Source organism: Hevea brasiliensis, chromosome 14 (assembly GCF_030052815.1).
Source record: "Hevea brasiliensis isolate MT/VB/25A 57/8 chromosome 14, ASM3005281v1, whole genome shotgun sequence".
Taxonomy (NCBI): Eukaryota; Viridiplantae; Streptophyta; class Magnoliopsida; order Malpighiales; family Euphorbiaceae; genus Hevea; species Hevea brasiliensis.
The window spans coordinates 91,415,023-91,430,426 of NC_079506.1; the positions used below are offsets into that span (position 1 = coordinate 91,415,023).

Here is a 15,404-nt window from a genome sequence, read left to right on the forward strand (position 1 = left end):
AATTATTAATAATTGCAATTTATTTTTTAAATATAAATGTCAATAATAATTAAAAAAAATCAATTTTTATAAAAATAATGATTAAAAGAACCACGTGAAAAAAGTATGTGCTAAATTTTTTTAATTAAAAATACTATTTTAATCATAATATGTTATTTTTTATATCAATAATTAAAATTTATTTAATTTAAATTAAATTAATCACTCATTTTATACATTTAAAAAAATTTAATTTGAAATTATAACGAATAAAAATCAGATCACTTTAAATTAAATTTAAATTAAATTGAAATTTATTAAATTTATGTTTGTTTTGAATTATTAATAAATTAAATTAAAATTAAAATTTAATTATTTAATTCGAATTTAGATTAAATTAAAATTTTTTTTTACTTAAAATATGAAAAATCGGAGAAAATTAGATCCGATCGAAACTGAAATAAAAATTTCTTGGGTTTAAGGGACTGATCAAATTTACCGTTTTGGTGAATTATAAATCAATGATTTCAAATTGATTCTAACCAAAATCGGCCCGGAGTGTATTTGAGTCCTACTCTTCCAATCCACTGCTAAGAAAAAAAATCTTCTGCAGCAGGTATCGACATGAATCTAGCAGTTCACTGCCTGCCACGTGGCCTTCTAATTGTCATGTTTATTTTAACCAAAAAAAAAAGAAAATCTACTTTTTCTTCTTGTGCTGCTGCACGTATGCTGACTCATAGTAAATCATCGTTCCATTTCTGCAACGTACGCAAGAAGAAACAAATGGCGATGTTTTCACTTTCATCGTTGCGAGGTGGTCGTTTCTCATTGTTTAATCCATATCCCCGTCCTCAGGTGAATAATCTTCCATGGTTTCTTGTTTCTTGTTTGATTTGGGTCTCCTTCTCATGCTTCTTCTTTTCAATTCTGTTGATTCCTGGTTCTCAGTTGTCTGTTGCAAGGAGTAGATCGAAGAAGCTCAATTTTCGCTCAAAGGCAATTACCCTTTTTGCCCAATATTCTCAAGCACAGGATCGTTTCTCTTCTCGCCTTCAAGGTATGCCAAGCTTTACATGCTTTATACTTTTTCTTACATATAGATTGGGAGACAGGACATGTAATTCTGAAGCATAAGTTGCTAGAAAACAAATACAGATATCTGGCCTTATTCTGCTAGGAAATTATGCAAGTGCAGTCAATTTGTGCAAAAGGCAGTAGCTTTATCTAAATAAGCCCTGAAACATACATGGCTCTTTTACTTTAGACCATGCATTTCATATCTTTTTCTCTCCTAACAATCAACCGATTTTTTTTTCTTTTATGTATTCTCTAAAATTGTTAATCTTGCCTTTCTAGAGCCTTCAATTTTCTTTTGCCTTTGTAATCTCTTGAAGCTCGTCAACATGACAATCATCTTCCTGGCATGTTCCTAGTATGTATTATATCTAATGAGTAAGGAAATCTTTGAGGGATTCCATTGTGTGAAATTTAAGTGGCAGTTAATTGATTTCAGACAACAATTGTAGGCCTTATGTTTGCAACTTCATTGATAATAGATGTATGCTCTTTTGTTTGGGAAACATAATTGTTTTTGATAACCAAGACAAAAAGAAAATGACAGAAGACTTTATCATGCTAGGCTTATGTTAGCTGTCATTATTGTCCAAAGCCATGATATGAATGCTCACTATTCAAGTTTCAGCTGTAACTGTGCTTCATTCTATAATATATTTATGTTTAAGCTTATAAATTATTCTACTTTCAGATAGTATTGGAAACTTGCCCCAGCTGGTGGAGGATATTATCCAGACATCTATTAATACTGGTCCTCGTGGAGCCCTAAGGCTGGCACAAGGCATTCAAGCTTTTCTTGGAGTTGGTGGCGAGTGGCTGGCAGATGTATCCAAGGTAGCCTGGACTTTGATACTGTTTGTCTGCTTCAGTTACCTATTTATATTTTGTACATTGAACCAATAAAATGTGAGAAATAGATTATGCAACTTTTCTTTTCCCCCCTTAATAACGTTTCAGTTTTGTCGTAATTGTATAAATAAGAGTTAGGGATCCATTTTGCAATCACCTGTAGTTTTTTTTTCATTATTTTATTTTATAGGATTTCTTGAAACATCAGGATAGTTACTAGTTGATTCATAGTTACCTAATTCACTCACTCTCCTGCGTTCTGCATTCTGGTATGCCCTATGCATGTAACATGGTACTTTGGCATTCCGGAACTTTGCAGTATGTGCTCCAGTTCACTAAAACAGGGTTTCTGAGGAAGAATGAGAAAAGGCAAGAAAGAAGGAGGAAAAGAAAGACAAACGGAGGAGACAAAGTAGCAGCTATGCCCATAATTGGCTAGTTAGGTGAGAGTTCCTAGGAAATATGAGCACTAATAATTACGAATTATTTCTTTAATTAATTTTATTTTTAACAACAACAATAATAATATGACTTTCAAATTTTGAATAATGTGCTCGTTATTTCAAAAAAATTATCATATTAATTAATTACTCATATTAAATCAATATTTTTTTTATAAATATATCATGCTAAATAAAATTAAAAAAAATTGAATTGTGTGCGCCACAAAATATAATTTGTATACTGCTATCCAAATTGGCATACCAACTATGATATCCTCTATGTATCTTATATTTAACTAAGTGGCGTTCCATGCAACCTTATCCATGCCATATGCCCAGGGGTACCACCAATTAACTATGAGTTGATTGTTCAGTCAGTGAATCATTTTTTTACATTCACCAAATAAATTATGCAATTGATATCTAAAAATTCATGGAGATGTATTTACTGATGAATCATTTTGGAGAGCATTGAGATTTTGTTGTCTTGTAGTTGTCATATGCTATAGGGATGGAGACACTTCTTTTCTAGTTTCATTCCCTCTGTCCATTTCTTCATATAATCTCCTAGTTATAGTTTTGCTATTTTGTTTCTCTATTCTTATATGGTCTCACTTTAATTCTAACGACTAACATACAGAAGCAAATGCATGTTTCATTTGTTAAAGTGATTTAGAAATGATGAATGTTGTCCGCTTCTATGACCTCCTTCTAGATGACTGCATATTGTCTATGAATATTAGTGGGCTATGCTCATGTTTCTTTTAGCAATACATTGATATGCATGGGAAATTCAGTTGGAAATGCCCAAAGACGTATCCTCAAGTTAATGTTCTTGTGTGGTTGGGTCAACAAAGACAAATTTACCATTAATTTCATGCATTGATTTTTAGAAATATGCGATCTGATTTGGGTAAAGAATTTGATAAGAATAGCGGGAACTTTGGAGCAAACTTTGTCATGTGGTGGTGATGGATACTTAAGAAATAGAGGACTAGTTGGTGTGATAGGGTTATATATATATATATATATATATATATATATATAACACTGATGGTGATTAGCATAATTTATAAATGTTTTTTACTTGATGGAAGAAGGAGAAAAAGGCATCCTTGGAGAATGCAAAATTATTTCATCCCTTAAGTGTTGCAATTTTGATCCTAGTTCATTTGGAAAAAGTTTTGATGCTACTCCATTGGAAGGAGAGATGCCATTTTAGGATTAAGATGATTTTTTATTATTTTCCTTTGGTTAGTCCTTATGGTGCTAGAATGATTGATACCATTCTTAAATTTGCAGTCAACAAATTCATCTACTGGATTGCCAACCCAAATGCAACTTGGATTACTTTCTCCACTGTATTTGAGGAGATTATTTGAGCGTATGGGAGCAACTTATATTAAATTAGGTCAGGTAAGTCCTATTATTGCTTCTCTTAGTTTCTTCATGAGTATAGACCTATTTGTTATGTGTTTATAAACCCAAATATGTTGTTTTAAGCTGCAATTTAATTTGTATGCCTAACAAATTCATTCCTTTTTTGCAATAAAACTAAATTATCTATTTTCAGTTTTATATGTAACTCAACAAGGAATTACTTCACTAATGCTTTCTTAGCATGAGTGTTTTTTAGTTCGTTGCATCTGCGCCAACAATGTTCCCGCCAGAATATGTTGAAGAATTTCAAAACTGTTTTGATAGAGCTCCTGCCGTGCCTTTCCAAGAAATTCAAGCAATCTTACGCCAAGAATTAGGAAGGCCAATAGAAAGTGTGTATGAATATGTTGACCCGATGCCAATTGCCTCAGCCTCAATAGCACAGGTATCAAATTTCCTTTTTTTCCCCAAACGTTGATGTTTCTGTGGTGAACTGCTTTCTCTCACATTGTCATAGTCTCATTTATCGCTCTTGATTTTTGTGGTTGTGATTGGACTAATTGATTATATTGCCTAGGTTCATGGGGCGAGGCTCAAAGGCTCCCAAGAAGATGTGGTTATAAAGGTCCTCAAACCTGGAATAGAAGATATACTAGTGGCAGATTTGAACTTTGTTTACATTGTTGCTCGCATATTGGAGTTCTTGAGTCCTGATCTCAGCCGTGCATCACTGGTAGAATGTTAACTTGATTCATTATTTGTGCAACTTAAATGCAGTTTTTTCAGTAACTTTTAGGCTTCTTATCTAGTTGGTTTTTGGAAACTAGCTTCCTGTACTTATTTGCATTATAGTTATGTCGGAATCAACTTTTAATCGAACTTCATGGTGCATGTATAAATTTATTCAGATGGTGTAATGTGATTTTGTGTTTCTTGATCTCCTATTGTTTTAGTTGTTTCTGTAAAGGAAGTAGCCATAAAGTTTTTCTCATGATACATGCATCTCCTTTTATCTTTTACTTGTTTGTCTTAATAAATGATAAACTCTAGGTAATTCTTTTCAATTCTTCATGTCCATTTGTTAGGTTGCTATTGTTAAAGAAATAAGGGAATCCATGCTTGAAGAAGTTGATTTTTATAAGGAAGCTGCAAATATTGAGTCCTTTAGGAGATATTTAGAAGCTATGGGACTTACAAGGCAGGCTACCGCTCCAAAAGTCTATAAGCATTGCAGCAGCCGACGAGTTTTGACCATGGAACGTCTTTATGGAGTGCCTCTTACGGACCTGGATTCTATAAGTTCAATTGTTTCTAGTCCAGAGACCAGTCTTATAACAGCCCTTAATGTGTGGTAGGATATGATGTACATTTAAGATTCTGTATGGTTTAAGATGTTGAATATCTGTTGATATTTAATTTCTACGCAGGTTTGGTAGTTTGCTTGCATGTGAAAGTTTCCATGCAGATGTGCATGCAGGCAATTTGTGGTTATTACGTGATGGTCGTATTGGCTTTCTAGATTTTGGTAAGTTTCTTTTTCCCACTGTGTTCATTCATGATTCAGTTTCTAAGAACGGCAATTTTAGCCATGAACTCTTATTGAATGCTTGAACTTGTATAATTTAAGTAAAATTATTGGATTTCAATGATAATAATTATATTTTGGTTACTAGTTACACTGGCTTGTTAGGAGACTTTACCTTCTGAACTTTGCTTTTTAACATTATGTGGTTGCAGCGGTTGTCTAACTAGTTTTTTTCCCCTCTGCAAATACTCCTGCTAAAGTGGTTACATGTTGTGCGCTCATAAGAACATAATGATCATTACAAGAAATTTAATTTAGTATATATCACCATATATTAAAACATGAGTTCTATTTCTCAGTAAATTTCCAATTGAAATTCTGCATATCATGGGTAAAATAGCATAGAAGTTATATCTTATATTTTTATCTCTCTTTTGAGAACATATGTATTGAAGCATTGCTGATAGGAAGGAAAAGGATCAATTCAAAATTAGATATAATAAAGCATGTTTTTTAGCACCATTTCTGTTATATGGAAATCATAAGATTCATAACCAGCAATTATCTATATTCATTATCAACTGAAAACAGAATCCATTCTATAGGAATTGTAGGACGCATATCCCCAAAAACCTGGGCTGCTATGGAAGTGTTTCTGGCATCACTTGCATCTGAAGAATATGAGTCAATGGCATCTGCCTTGATTGAAATGGGAGCTACAAACAAGGATGTTGATGTTAATGCCTTTGCAAGAGACTTGGAAAAGATATTTTCATCAATACAGGCAAACGCTAATTACTTTAATGCCTAGATTTGAAGTTTAGTTCAATATGTTGTCAAACATCAAATTTATTTGGAGTATTGCTTTGAAACACACTTTTCTATTCAAATGCAGGAATTGGATACGGAAATAGTTGTTGCAACAGCACGAGATACTACTACAAATGCAACTGCTGTTTCTGCCAATGTAGTTGTTGATGAGAGGCAAATGAATGCACTTTTTCTTGATGTGGTAAGATTATATACTTCAATTTGTTGTTTGTGAGGGAAAAGAATTTGGTGAATTAGATCCAAAGAATTTGCCAATTTATGTAGTTTGAACTTGTTAATATTGATTGGCTGCTTGCTGCTTACAGAGTAGTTGAATCATCATGAGTTTAGTATTTGCTATACCTGAAGTAACTCAATGATTAATTTATTCAAAATATGCATATCATTAAAATGCCTGTCAGCTGTCATTAGGTCTGCCAAGCTAAGATTTTTTCTTTATCCCTGTAACTACAGTTTTCATTTGCAACAACCTATGTGGATAGACAAATCTATCAGCTAGTCAGAAATAGTTTGCAAGCTTGAGAGTAATTCCAGATTCAGGAAATTATGCATGTGTCAAATGAGTTGCATTTTGAGGTTAGCTGGGAGTTTGAAAAACATTCCTTCTGAAAGGTTTTTGCAAAATTTTTCAACTCTTAAAATAGGTATTCGTAGTAGTTACTCTTTTAAGATTGAATGAACACCTCATTTGTCATCCAAGTACAATATTTTGTCTAAAAGATGCCTTTGGGGATTAGCTGAGGTAGTAGCTAAGGTCAGGATGGATCTTAGGTTTAAATCTTACCTATGGGAAAAGGGAGAAATTTCATTTTGTAAAAGTTAAGTTAGTGTTCTATGTGAAATGTATAACTTGCTTTTCTTTAAGCAGTGTAGATCTTTATTTTGAAAAAAGTAACTAATGCAAAAAACGCCTTTAAAAGAAATGCAAACTTTAGTACAAAGGCGGAGCTACTGATTTTTGTCTAAACTTTTTTTATTAGTTGGTGACTTTGATTCATCTGCCTGAGGCTGACGGTAATTGCAAATTCTAATAACGTGTTTACTTTTCTGGTTGTATGACAGATTCGTGTCAGTGAAGCATATGGACTCAGATTTCCTAGGGAGTTTGCCCTTCTTATGAAACAGCTTCTCTATTTTGATCGGTATACTCGGTTGTTGGCCCCCAACTTGAACATGCTTCAAGATCAGAGAATTACGATCGTTTCAAATCGAAGAAGCAGTTACAGGGACAATTTCAAATGAATCTCACAAATATATATGTATTGTTAGTCAGCCAATAGCCTGTTTTGTTCCGTCTTGTTTTCTCTCATGTAAATACAGCTAATAGAGTAGCTTCAAAGCTGGAGTTGCATACAATCTATAGAATAAACAAGAAATAGGAAATGAATTTACTCATGATATAGGAATGCACTTATGTAGTGTTTATGTATTTTGTCTCCATTAGAGCGGGAATGCAACTTTATTGTTGGTAAATCCTATCCATGAGGTGCCTTTTTCCAGTACTCTGTTTCTCTGAGCACCCTTTTCCAATTGCACAGTTAATTACATTCACTGGGGTTTAACTTGATGTGCCTTTTTGAGGTGGTTTGAATTACGTTAAAGTTGAATGTGCTTAATGTGAAGTGAGCAGTTTTATCAGTCAAGGCATCTACTACATTGGAAATGTAAAGCAATTGCACGGGTACCAAATTGAAATGCATCCCAGTTTTGGATGCATGTGAAGCCAACAGAATACACTAGCTCAACCAAATCCAGTTGGTGTAACCCATTATGAGCTGGATGTGCATTCCTCAATGAGATGCCATTTAAGCCTCAGTTCTTGAAGCATTCAAGGGATTGATAGAGCTAGACCATCCCTTTCTGTCTCAATATACCGGCCTGTTACCATAGACAGTAGGCTAATCAAGCTGAGTATCTGTATCATAGTACTCGGGATGTATAAATGAGCCGAGCGTGAATAATTTGATTGTTTTACGGCCCTATCAGACAGGTATGCTCAGACAACATCAAGCTGCTAAATTTGTTAAGTACATCTTACGACAGTTGAAACGTGAGCAACAATTATCAAGGTTGATGCAATAGAGACATTTGGCATTGCTTGTGTAAAACTATGAACGCTGGGAAAAAAGAACATGTGGCTGGGAAAAAAGAACATGTGGTATTCTATTTATAATGTACCTCTTTGAATACAATAAAAATAAAAAAAGATTCAACAGTACTCTATACAAATAAACAAATCACACTGGAATTTTCTCTGCAGAACATGTGTACATAGAAAATTCAAAAAAGTTACGTTTCTACTTCTAATATATACTTCAGACACTCAGGGAAACTGTGATCAATCCTATTTTACCTGTACTCAAAATGAACAAGAAAGTCAAAAGAAAGAACAATCTATTCAAGTGCAAACTAGAGTAATTAGAATACCATGAATTTGGTTGGCAGGCAACGCAAAACACCACTTCATGAGAATAATCTCTCAGTTACTCTACATTTCTGGGAGGTATGAGACAGATGGTCCCCAACCATATATCAGGTCACTCGGTGAGGAGTAACCCATTAGTCTATGAAGTGGTGACCCTCCTCCTCCCGCTGGCAGCTCTTCAATTTCTGAGGATACTTTATTTGATTTGGATGTGCTAGAAGAAGGGCCTGCTAATTCACATGTTTGCACAGGATTCTTACCTTTGTTTCGAGTCTCATTCGAAGCAAACTTCCTTTTCTCTGTGCTATGCTCAAGTGAACCACGTGATACATTTCTTTGAACTTCATTGCTGTGGATAGCATGAACTGGTATCTGGGAAACAAGATCCTTGTCAGTGGAACAGCTTTTGCAGAAGGCAAGTCCACAATCATCAGAACAAGACACAGAATCCGTATAGGGACCACTGACATGAGATGTGGAAGTAAAGTTTCTCCGATGAATAGCATCACTATACTCGTCAACCTCACTTGGTGGAGGTGCTTCAGCACTTATTGTATATGGGATTAGATGAGTTCTGCCTTGAAGTGAAAACTTAAGTACCTCTGAACAAGCACCACATTTTAGCCGATGGCACCTCCTTTTAAAGAGAAGAAAATCTGCAGGCAGCAATAGCTGATTCGAGCAACAATAACAAGTTATGAAAGGGGCTCCACCTGCTACGGGTCTTAGGCGTCGCTTAGCCAAATAATGTTTCTCCCTCCAGTACCTCTCCACCTCATGATTTCTAAGCCTCTGGTCAGCAGACTTAGTTCCGCGACAATATGTGGGAATCTCAGATTCCACATGCCGTTGAGGACTTGAGGGGCAAGAACCGTACGAATTGTAAAGATTAAGATGAGAGTGTACCCTACAATACCCCTTATTGCGACGAAATCCAGGTGGAGGAAATTGTGTTGTACGCTGCCACTCTTGGGGACAGCAACACATGGAATAATCAACTTTGTGTCTACTGTTCGTTGCATCTGCTGAGAAAGGTATTTGAGAGTATTTTTTCTGTTGAGACCAATTATCTCCCTCTCTAATTCTTTCAGCAAATCTAGGATAAACTAAGTTACGGAGGCTTTCCTCTTGTAGGAGCTCACGGTCATAGTATGTGGGAATATAATGATCTTTCCAAGTGACTCCTCCGTTTGGTTTATCATTCCGAGATGGATTATTAAGTTGATACTGCAATTCATAAACCATTCTCAACAGTTTCATCTTCTCCTGCTCAGAGTACACAGGCTTGTCTTGTCCAGCAAAGCTTGAATTATAATATAACTCATTGTAATTGGAAGGACTGCCACTTTCATAGCTAGCCAGGGAGTCCCTTCGACGAAAAGCGGGCTGAGACAGATATTCATCTCTTGCTAATCTTCTCCAGTTTCTACCTGGATGGCCAAGTCTTGTGGGCTCCAACAATTCATCTCGATCCATCCTGCTGGATTTTATGGCATAACGTGTCCTCTCTGGCAGAAATGATGCAGAAGTCCTGAAATGATGTTGTGTCTCATTACTGTTGTTGATTGGGAATCTTTCCCTTCTGGGCCTCACATCAGAAGCAGCATAGTTCGCAAGCCTATAAGCATGTTTAGATGAATGTTTGTGTCGATCAGGCAATTGATCATCAGTTCCTTCATAAGAAGAGACACCATCATCATAATAAGCACGAGAGCTTCTGGTTGTGGGGGATTTCGACAAATCTATAAGAGTACCACTGAGCTCAGAGCTGGGGTTGACAAAATCTTCGATTTCAAATGCATCTATAGACCTTACACAGGCAAAGCCGTGGTGAGCAATTTCCTGAGGCTGTTCTACATGATCCTTAGGTGAAGATATAAGGATATCAGATGAAATACTCTCTCCTGCTGGCTGTTGGGCAGTGTCAATTGAAGTAGTTCCCTTTGTATCAACCAGCTCCTCTTGCCTTGATCTTCTGAAAACGGAGTCACTCTCATTGTTAGCATCTGCTTCTGCTTTTAGCTTAGCCTTTGCAGCTAATGGCAAGCTTTCATCATTAAACTCAACTTCTGAATTTGTTCTTGATAATGGAGAATGAGACAGCATTCCATTACTGAGATGAGAAGGTTCATCTGATGAACAATCTTCATTGGAAACTCCATGCGGCTCAACATTGCAAGCCAAAGATTCATTTTGATGACTGTCATTGTTGTGGTCCTCATCTGATAAATTTACACCTCTGACTTGCTGATAATCACAAATTGCAGATTCATTTTTGTCACTTCCACTTTTTTGGTCAGCATTTGATAAGTTTGCATCTTTAAGCTGCTCAATATCAAAATCCTCGGATACATTTTGATCACTTGCATTGTTTTCATCTTCATTTGTTAAAAATGAGCCTGTGGGCTTGTCATCATTGCAATTGCCAGATTCAATTTGACCCCTCCCATTGCTTTCGTACGGGGAGCATTCCCCTTCAGAATGAAGAATAGTTTCATGACTTAAGCTGCTAGATTCCTTATCTTCAGAAACAAGATCTAATTTATTCAACTTTGAAGCATCAGTTTCAGGTAATCCAGATGCTGTGCTTTTGGCATTTTCTTTTCGAACTTTTGCTGCATGAAGGCACAGGATTCATTAAAAACTAATTAACAATTAGCAACTTCAATAAAACATAGAGAATCGATGAAACCTAATCTAGGCAGTGCATATAGTTGTCTAACAGGAAAAATAATAGCATTGAACCATTACATAAGTTATAAATTTCCAATTTAACCAAGCCATTATTTATTCAAACCTCCAATTTCCAGTTTAATCAAACTCTAGGAGAGTAATCACATTTCTTAACTTTATCTCACTTGAGAATTTAATGGAAAAGGTTCACAAGAGACTGAATTATGAAACAATCCCTTTCAATTGTAGAATTCCTAAGGTAAATACCTCTCTTCAGCTGACCTTTACTTCATCATTATAATAACAGACCATATTTGCTTCTTATCATCTAAAATGAGCAGCAAAAATTTATAAGATTATTACCTTGGAGATGTGCGCCACATCCACCACACTCGTAGACAGGAAAATCTGGCAACTCAGGAAGGATGTTCCGACATCTAGGACATCTAACAATTCGAATCTTTGGACTCGTTCCACTTATCATTTTCCTCCAAATATATAAATGCAATCACTTGAAGTGTTGGCTTTTGCCTTTAATTCTGATATGGCCAACCACCAAATAGGTTCAAACTTGATTTGTGACCTTATTGTAAGAGTATAAAGCTAAACCATCTACAAACAGAAAAACACAGAGGCATACGTTAGATAGATATATATTGTGGGAGTAAAGCGAGCAAAACAAGTTCTAGAAATGGTTTCACAACGGAAGATGAGTTCTACAATGTAGTTCAACGAGGCAAGTTGTGTAATTTCAATAATTTCCATGACAATTAACTTCTCTATGATTTCCCTAAAAAATAAAATTCTAAACTGTTTTCATTACAATGCTTTCTTGGAAGTCTTTTTAAATAAAGAACTATTCTTAAGCAATCAAGATACAACACTAGAATAAAACAAAAAAATGATAGATGAAGTAGTTAAGGCTGCTGCTATTTTTTACCGGATGCTGCTCACATACGACTAGATTATACGATAAACATTCCATCAACACAAGAGATCTTTGGAACCAGCAAAACCAATCTAGTTTGGCATGTTTGTCCATCAAAAAGCAGAAAGAAATGTCGAATACGAAATGTGCACATACTGTAATTTGAACCCAATTAGAGCCAAATCAACCAACAAAAATATTACAATAAAGCATATTCGTTTGGCTGAATAAATATTTAGTTATCTTTTTGCAGTTTTTTGAAATCAAAGCAATGTGTGTCAGAAATCAGAGATCAGGCGCCTAAAACATGGCATGAATCTAAACAGAAAATGAGTAAAATCTGAACTACAGAGAATAGGGAGGATCTGGGTATTAACTTGAGATAAATAAATTTTAACCAAGAGATTGGCAATTACAGAAGATGTACAATTTGAGCAAAAAAGAACAATTTAATTACTGCAGTTAATAGTCAACGTTAAGCTGCAGATGGATATAAAGACGAGTAAAATAAGGAAGAAGAAGAAGAAGGAAAACTCGAGAACTTAACATGAGATGCTAAAATTTTAGGCCCTACTACTACAAAAGGAAAAGGACACAGATCCGCACATCTTGGGGAAGTGAGACATAGAATATAAGCAAGAAAGAAAACAACATACATGAGAACAAGAACAACATATTTTATTCTGGATCGATTCCCAGCAAGTAACCACAAAAAGATAGGAAGAAGCAGCCAACATAAACATGAAATCCGAAGTAAGAATAAATACAGCAAAAGAAAAAAAAAAGGAATGATATGCAAATACCCTTTAATTGGATCGGATCAAATCTGTCATATAAAGATCCAAATACCCTTTAACTTATTCTGCAATCTGAGAATCCAGAGCAATGAAGAAAGAAGCTAGAATTTAAGGGATGGATGATACCCCATGCAGATTTTTGCAGAATTTTGAAAATGCAAAAGAAGGGAAGCGTATATAAGAGATTGAGAAAGAGAGAAATAGCAACGAACCTGAGGTAGAAATGAAGAGAAAATTTGAGAGATGAAAATTCTTTTCGTGACCGCAAAGTTCAGTGAGGACCATCTCTTTTTCTTTACTACTACTTTTCTTTATTTCTTGATTGATCTGCTATGCCAACTCCTCTTTGATTCACACAGAAAAAGATTGAAACAGAACTAAACTAAATTAAAGCCTTCTCTCCTTGAAGGGTTTAACTCAAGTTAACAAAGACTTAAAGCCCACAAAGGGTCTCCTCCTTCCAGTCAACCCTCGACCATGGAAAGCCAAAAGAAGGGAAAACCCACTGCAAGTTGTTCAATTGTCCGAGTGTTTTTCAACAGAGAAGAAGGGGATGCAAGTATGACAAGGGATCTGTGTTGTTAGGGAAGGCAAAGTAGGCTAAAGCTAGAGAAGAGAATGCAGAGCATTAATTGAAATCGGCGCCTGGTAATATTTAAAGGTCCTTGCCACCTCTACTTATGTTTCTTTTTTGATTGGAGGTGTTCATTGTTTCCCTTGCTTGACCGTTATTTTGAGGTCTCTCAGATATCATCTCATGCAATGCAGAGATAAATTTTAAGAGTTGGTTAGAATAAATTCATCATAATAATTATAATAAAATCTTTATATTCATGAGATTATAACTTAAAATTTCTTCTTTAATTCTTATCCTTTTCAACGTAATGCAATTACATATTTTTATTAAATAATCAAATTTTTTATTAATAATTTCTAATTATATTATTCTTTATTAAACATAAATTTAATATATGAAAGCTATGCTTGAAGCAATATAAATCATTAATTGTGACATAAAAAATAATCCTTCTTTTTTAAAAAATTATTTTAAAAATTTTTTACCTCACTAATAAAATGAATAAAAAATAAAATAAACATAAAATATATTAATTTAATAACTTTCAATTACTTATTTTTTATAATGTTATTTTATATATTTTTTTTAATATATATTAAGTCCTCAAGAATGGATTGGTAGAAATACTTATTTTTATTTCCAAGTTTGATCGGAAAAAATAGAGGCTAGTTCTTTTCAAGTCAACCGCGATGGTACTTTGGAACGTGGAAAAAGTCGTGGGTTTGACTTGATTGGATAATATGTCCATCTGTTGCAGGCCACGTTGCAAAATGGCATCCAGGCAATCCTATGTCTGCTGTAATGCTTAATGTAACTTAGCAACTAATGTAGATGGCCCACTACAATGACGTGGCATTTTCCATTTGAAGAACTGAAGGAGGTTTTTAATAAATGTAAATATTTAATTTAATAATTATAAAATTTATATCAAATGCATTTTCGTTATATAATTCGAAATTTAAACCTTTTTATTGTGGTGAATGAAAATAAATATTAAATTTTGGGCAATTGAAAGTCAACCCTAGAAAGTCAAGGATTAGGTTTGTTCTTTCCCACCGCGTAATAGAAATATATTTAATATTGAATTTTGGACTGGATTTTGGTAAATGGCGTTGGACCATACCGCTCCGTTCAATTTTGTTTGGGATTGTGAATAGAAATTTTTCTTTTTTTAAAAAAAAAAATCATTTTTTGAAAAAACATAAGTGAGATTACTATAATTTTGATTTTGTAAGAGAATAAATTTAACAATTATTAAATTCAATGCTTTATATTTAAATTATAAAAAAAATATATTTAATTTAATAAGAAGTTTTGGCTTGAAATTAAAAAAAGGGTACTAAACTAATCAAAAAGAATGAGTCTTAAACGAAGGTAGCATTTTAATTTCGTCTCTACTTTTTATCCCTTTCCTCAAGTTGCACAAATATATGGTGATCTTGCTTATAATGATGACCACACAATAAATGAAATGTATTCATGTGTAATTACAAAAGAATAGTCAAAGCTCTTGATTCAAAGGATCCTTGACCTACCTGCTATGAAATCAAATAGAAGGCAATGACTTCATGAATGTCAACGCCATTATGAATGGTCATGATAATAACTCACTTGCCTATAGGGATTATATTTATATCACCTCAAGCTTTCCCATTGATGAAATTTAACTGTAGTTTGTACGCCAGAATTCTCTTCTGCTCTACAGATTACTCTTAGTGGTCACACCTCATTGATTCAATATGAAGCAGATGATGCAGCAAATGCATATACACTTTCTGTTTATCCATTGACTTGACTGCCATGAATTGTTAGCTATAAATAATTAACTACTCTTGGTCTAATTGGATATTAATTTAACATTTCTGTAAAGATAAGATACAGCCAGATGAGAAAAAGCTTCAACTTTCTTTTCTCACGCCA

The 15,404-nt window shown here is 34.3% G+C and overlaps 2 protein-coding genes across 3 annotated transcripts; one reads left to right on the top strand and one right to left on the bottom strand.

The window, feature by feature from the left end:
• Positions 1–588: 588 nt before the first annotated feature.
• Positions 589–7,586, top strand: LOC110633934 (uncharacterized aarF domain-containing protein kinase At5g05200, chloroplastic). The gene is made up of 11 exons (XM_021782778.2): positions 589–837; positions 931–1,039; positions 1,748–1,890; positions 3,651–3,764; positions 3,985–4,173; positions 4,306–4,461; positions 4,814–5,079; positions 5,156–5,253; positions 5,859–6,037; positions 6,149–6,265; positions 7,147–7,586. Exons 1-11 carry the CDS (start codon positions 604–606, stop codon positions 7,324–7,326), a joined length of 1,785 nt encoding a protein of 594 aa, XP_021638470.2. The 5' UTR covers positions 589–603; the 3' UTR covers positions 7,327–7,586.
• A 637-nt stretch (positions 7,587–8,223) lies between these two features.
• Positions 8,224–13,582, bottom strand: LOC110633913 (uncharacterized). 2 transcript variants are annotated; one of them, XM_058133915.1, is made up of 3 exons: positions 13,120–13,582; positions 11,546–11,794; positions 8,224–11,124 (listed from the first exon to the last, which is right to left on the bottom strand). In XM_058133915.1, the coding sequence occupies exons 2-3, from the start codon at positions 11,664–11,666 to the stop codon at positions 8,573–8,575; spliced, it is 2,673 nt and encodes an 890-aa protein (XP_057989898.1). In that variant the 5' UTR covers positions 11,667–11,794; positions 13,120–13,582; the 3' UTR covers positions 8,224–8,572. The 2 variants fall into 2 exon arrangements, with proteins under 2 accessions (XP_057989898.1, XP_057989899.1); XM_058133916.1 differs by lacking the exon at positions 13,120–13,582 and adding an exon at positions 12,960–13,100.
• Between the last annotated feature and the right edge of the window lie 1,822 nt (positions 13,583–15,404).

Bases quoted from the DNA above. Each gene is read 5' to 3' on its own strand.
- LOC110633934 (XM_021782778.2), top strand. From the start codon at position 604: ATGAATCTAGCAGTTCACTGCCTGCCACGTGGCCTTCTAATTGTCATG. The intron at 838-930 runs GTGAATAATCTT...CCTGGTTCTCAG, and splicing joins ATCCATATCCCCGTCCTCAG to TTGTCTGTTGCAAGGAGTAG. The intron at 3,765-3,984 runs GTAAGTCCTATT...AGTGTTTTTTAG, and splicing joins CTTATATTAAATTAGGTCAG to TTCGTTGCATCTGCGCCAAC.
- LOC110633913 (XM_058133915.1), bottom strand. From the start codon at position 11,666: ATGATAAGTGGAACGAGTCCAAAGATTCGAATTGTTAGATGTCCTAGA. The intron at 11,125-11,545 runs GTAATAATCTTA...GCCTTCATGCAG, and splicing joins ATGTGGCGCACATCTCCAAG to CAAAAGTTCGAAAAGAAAAT.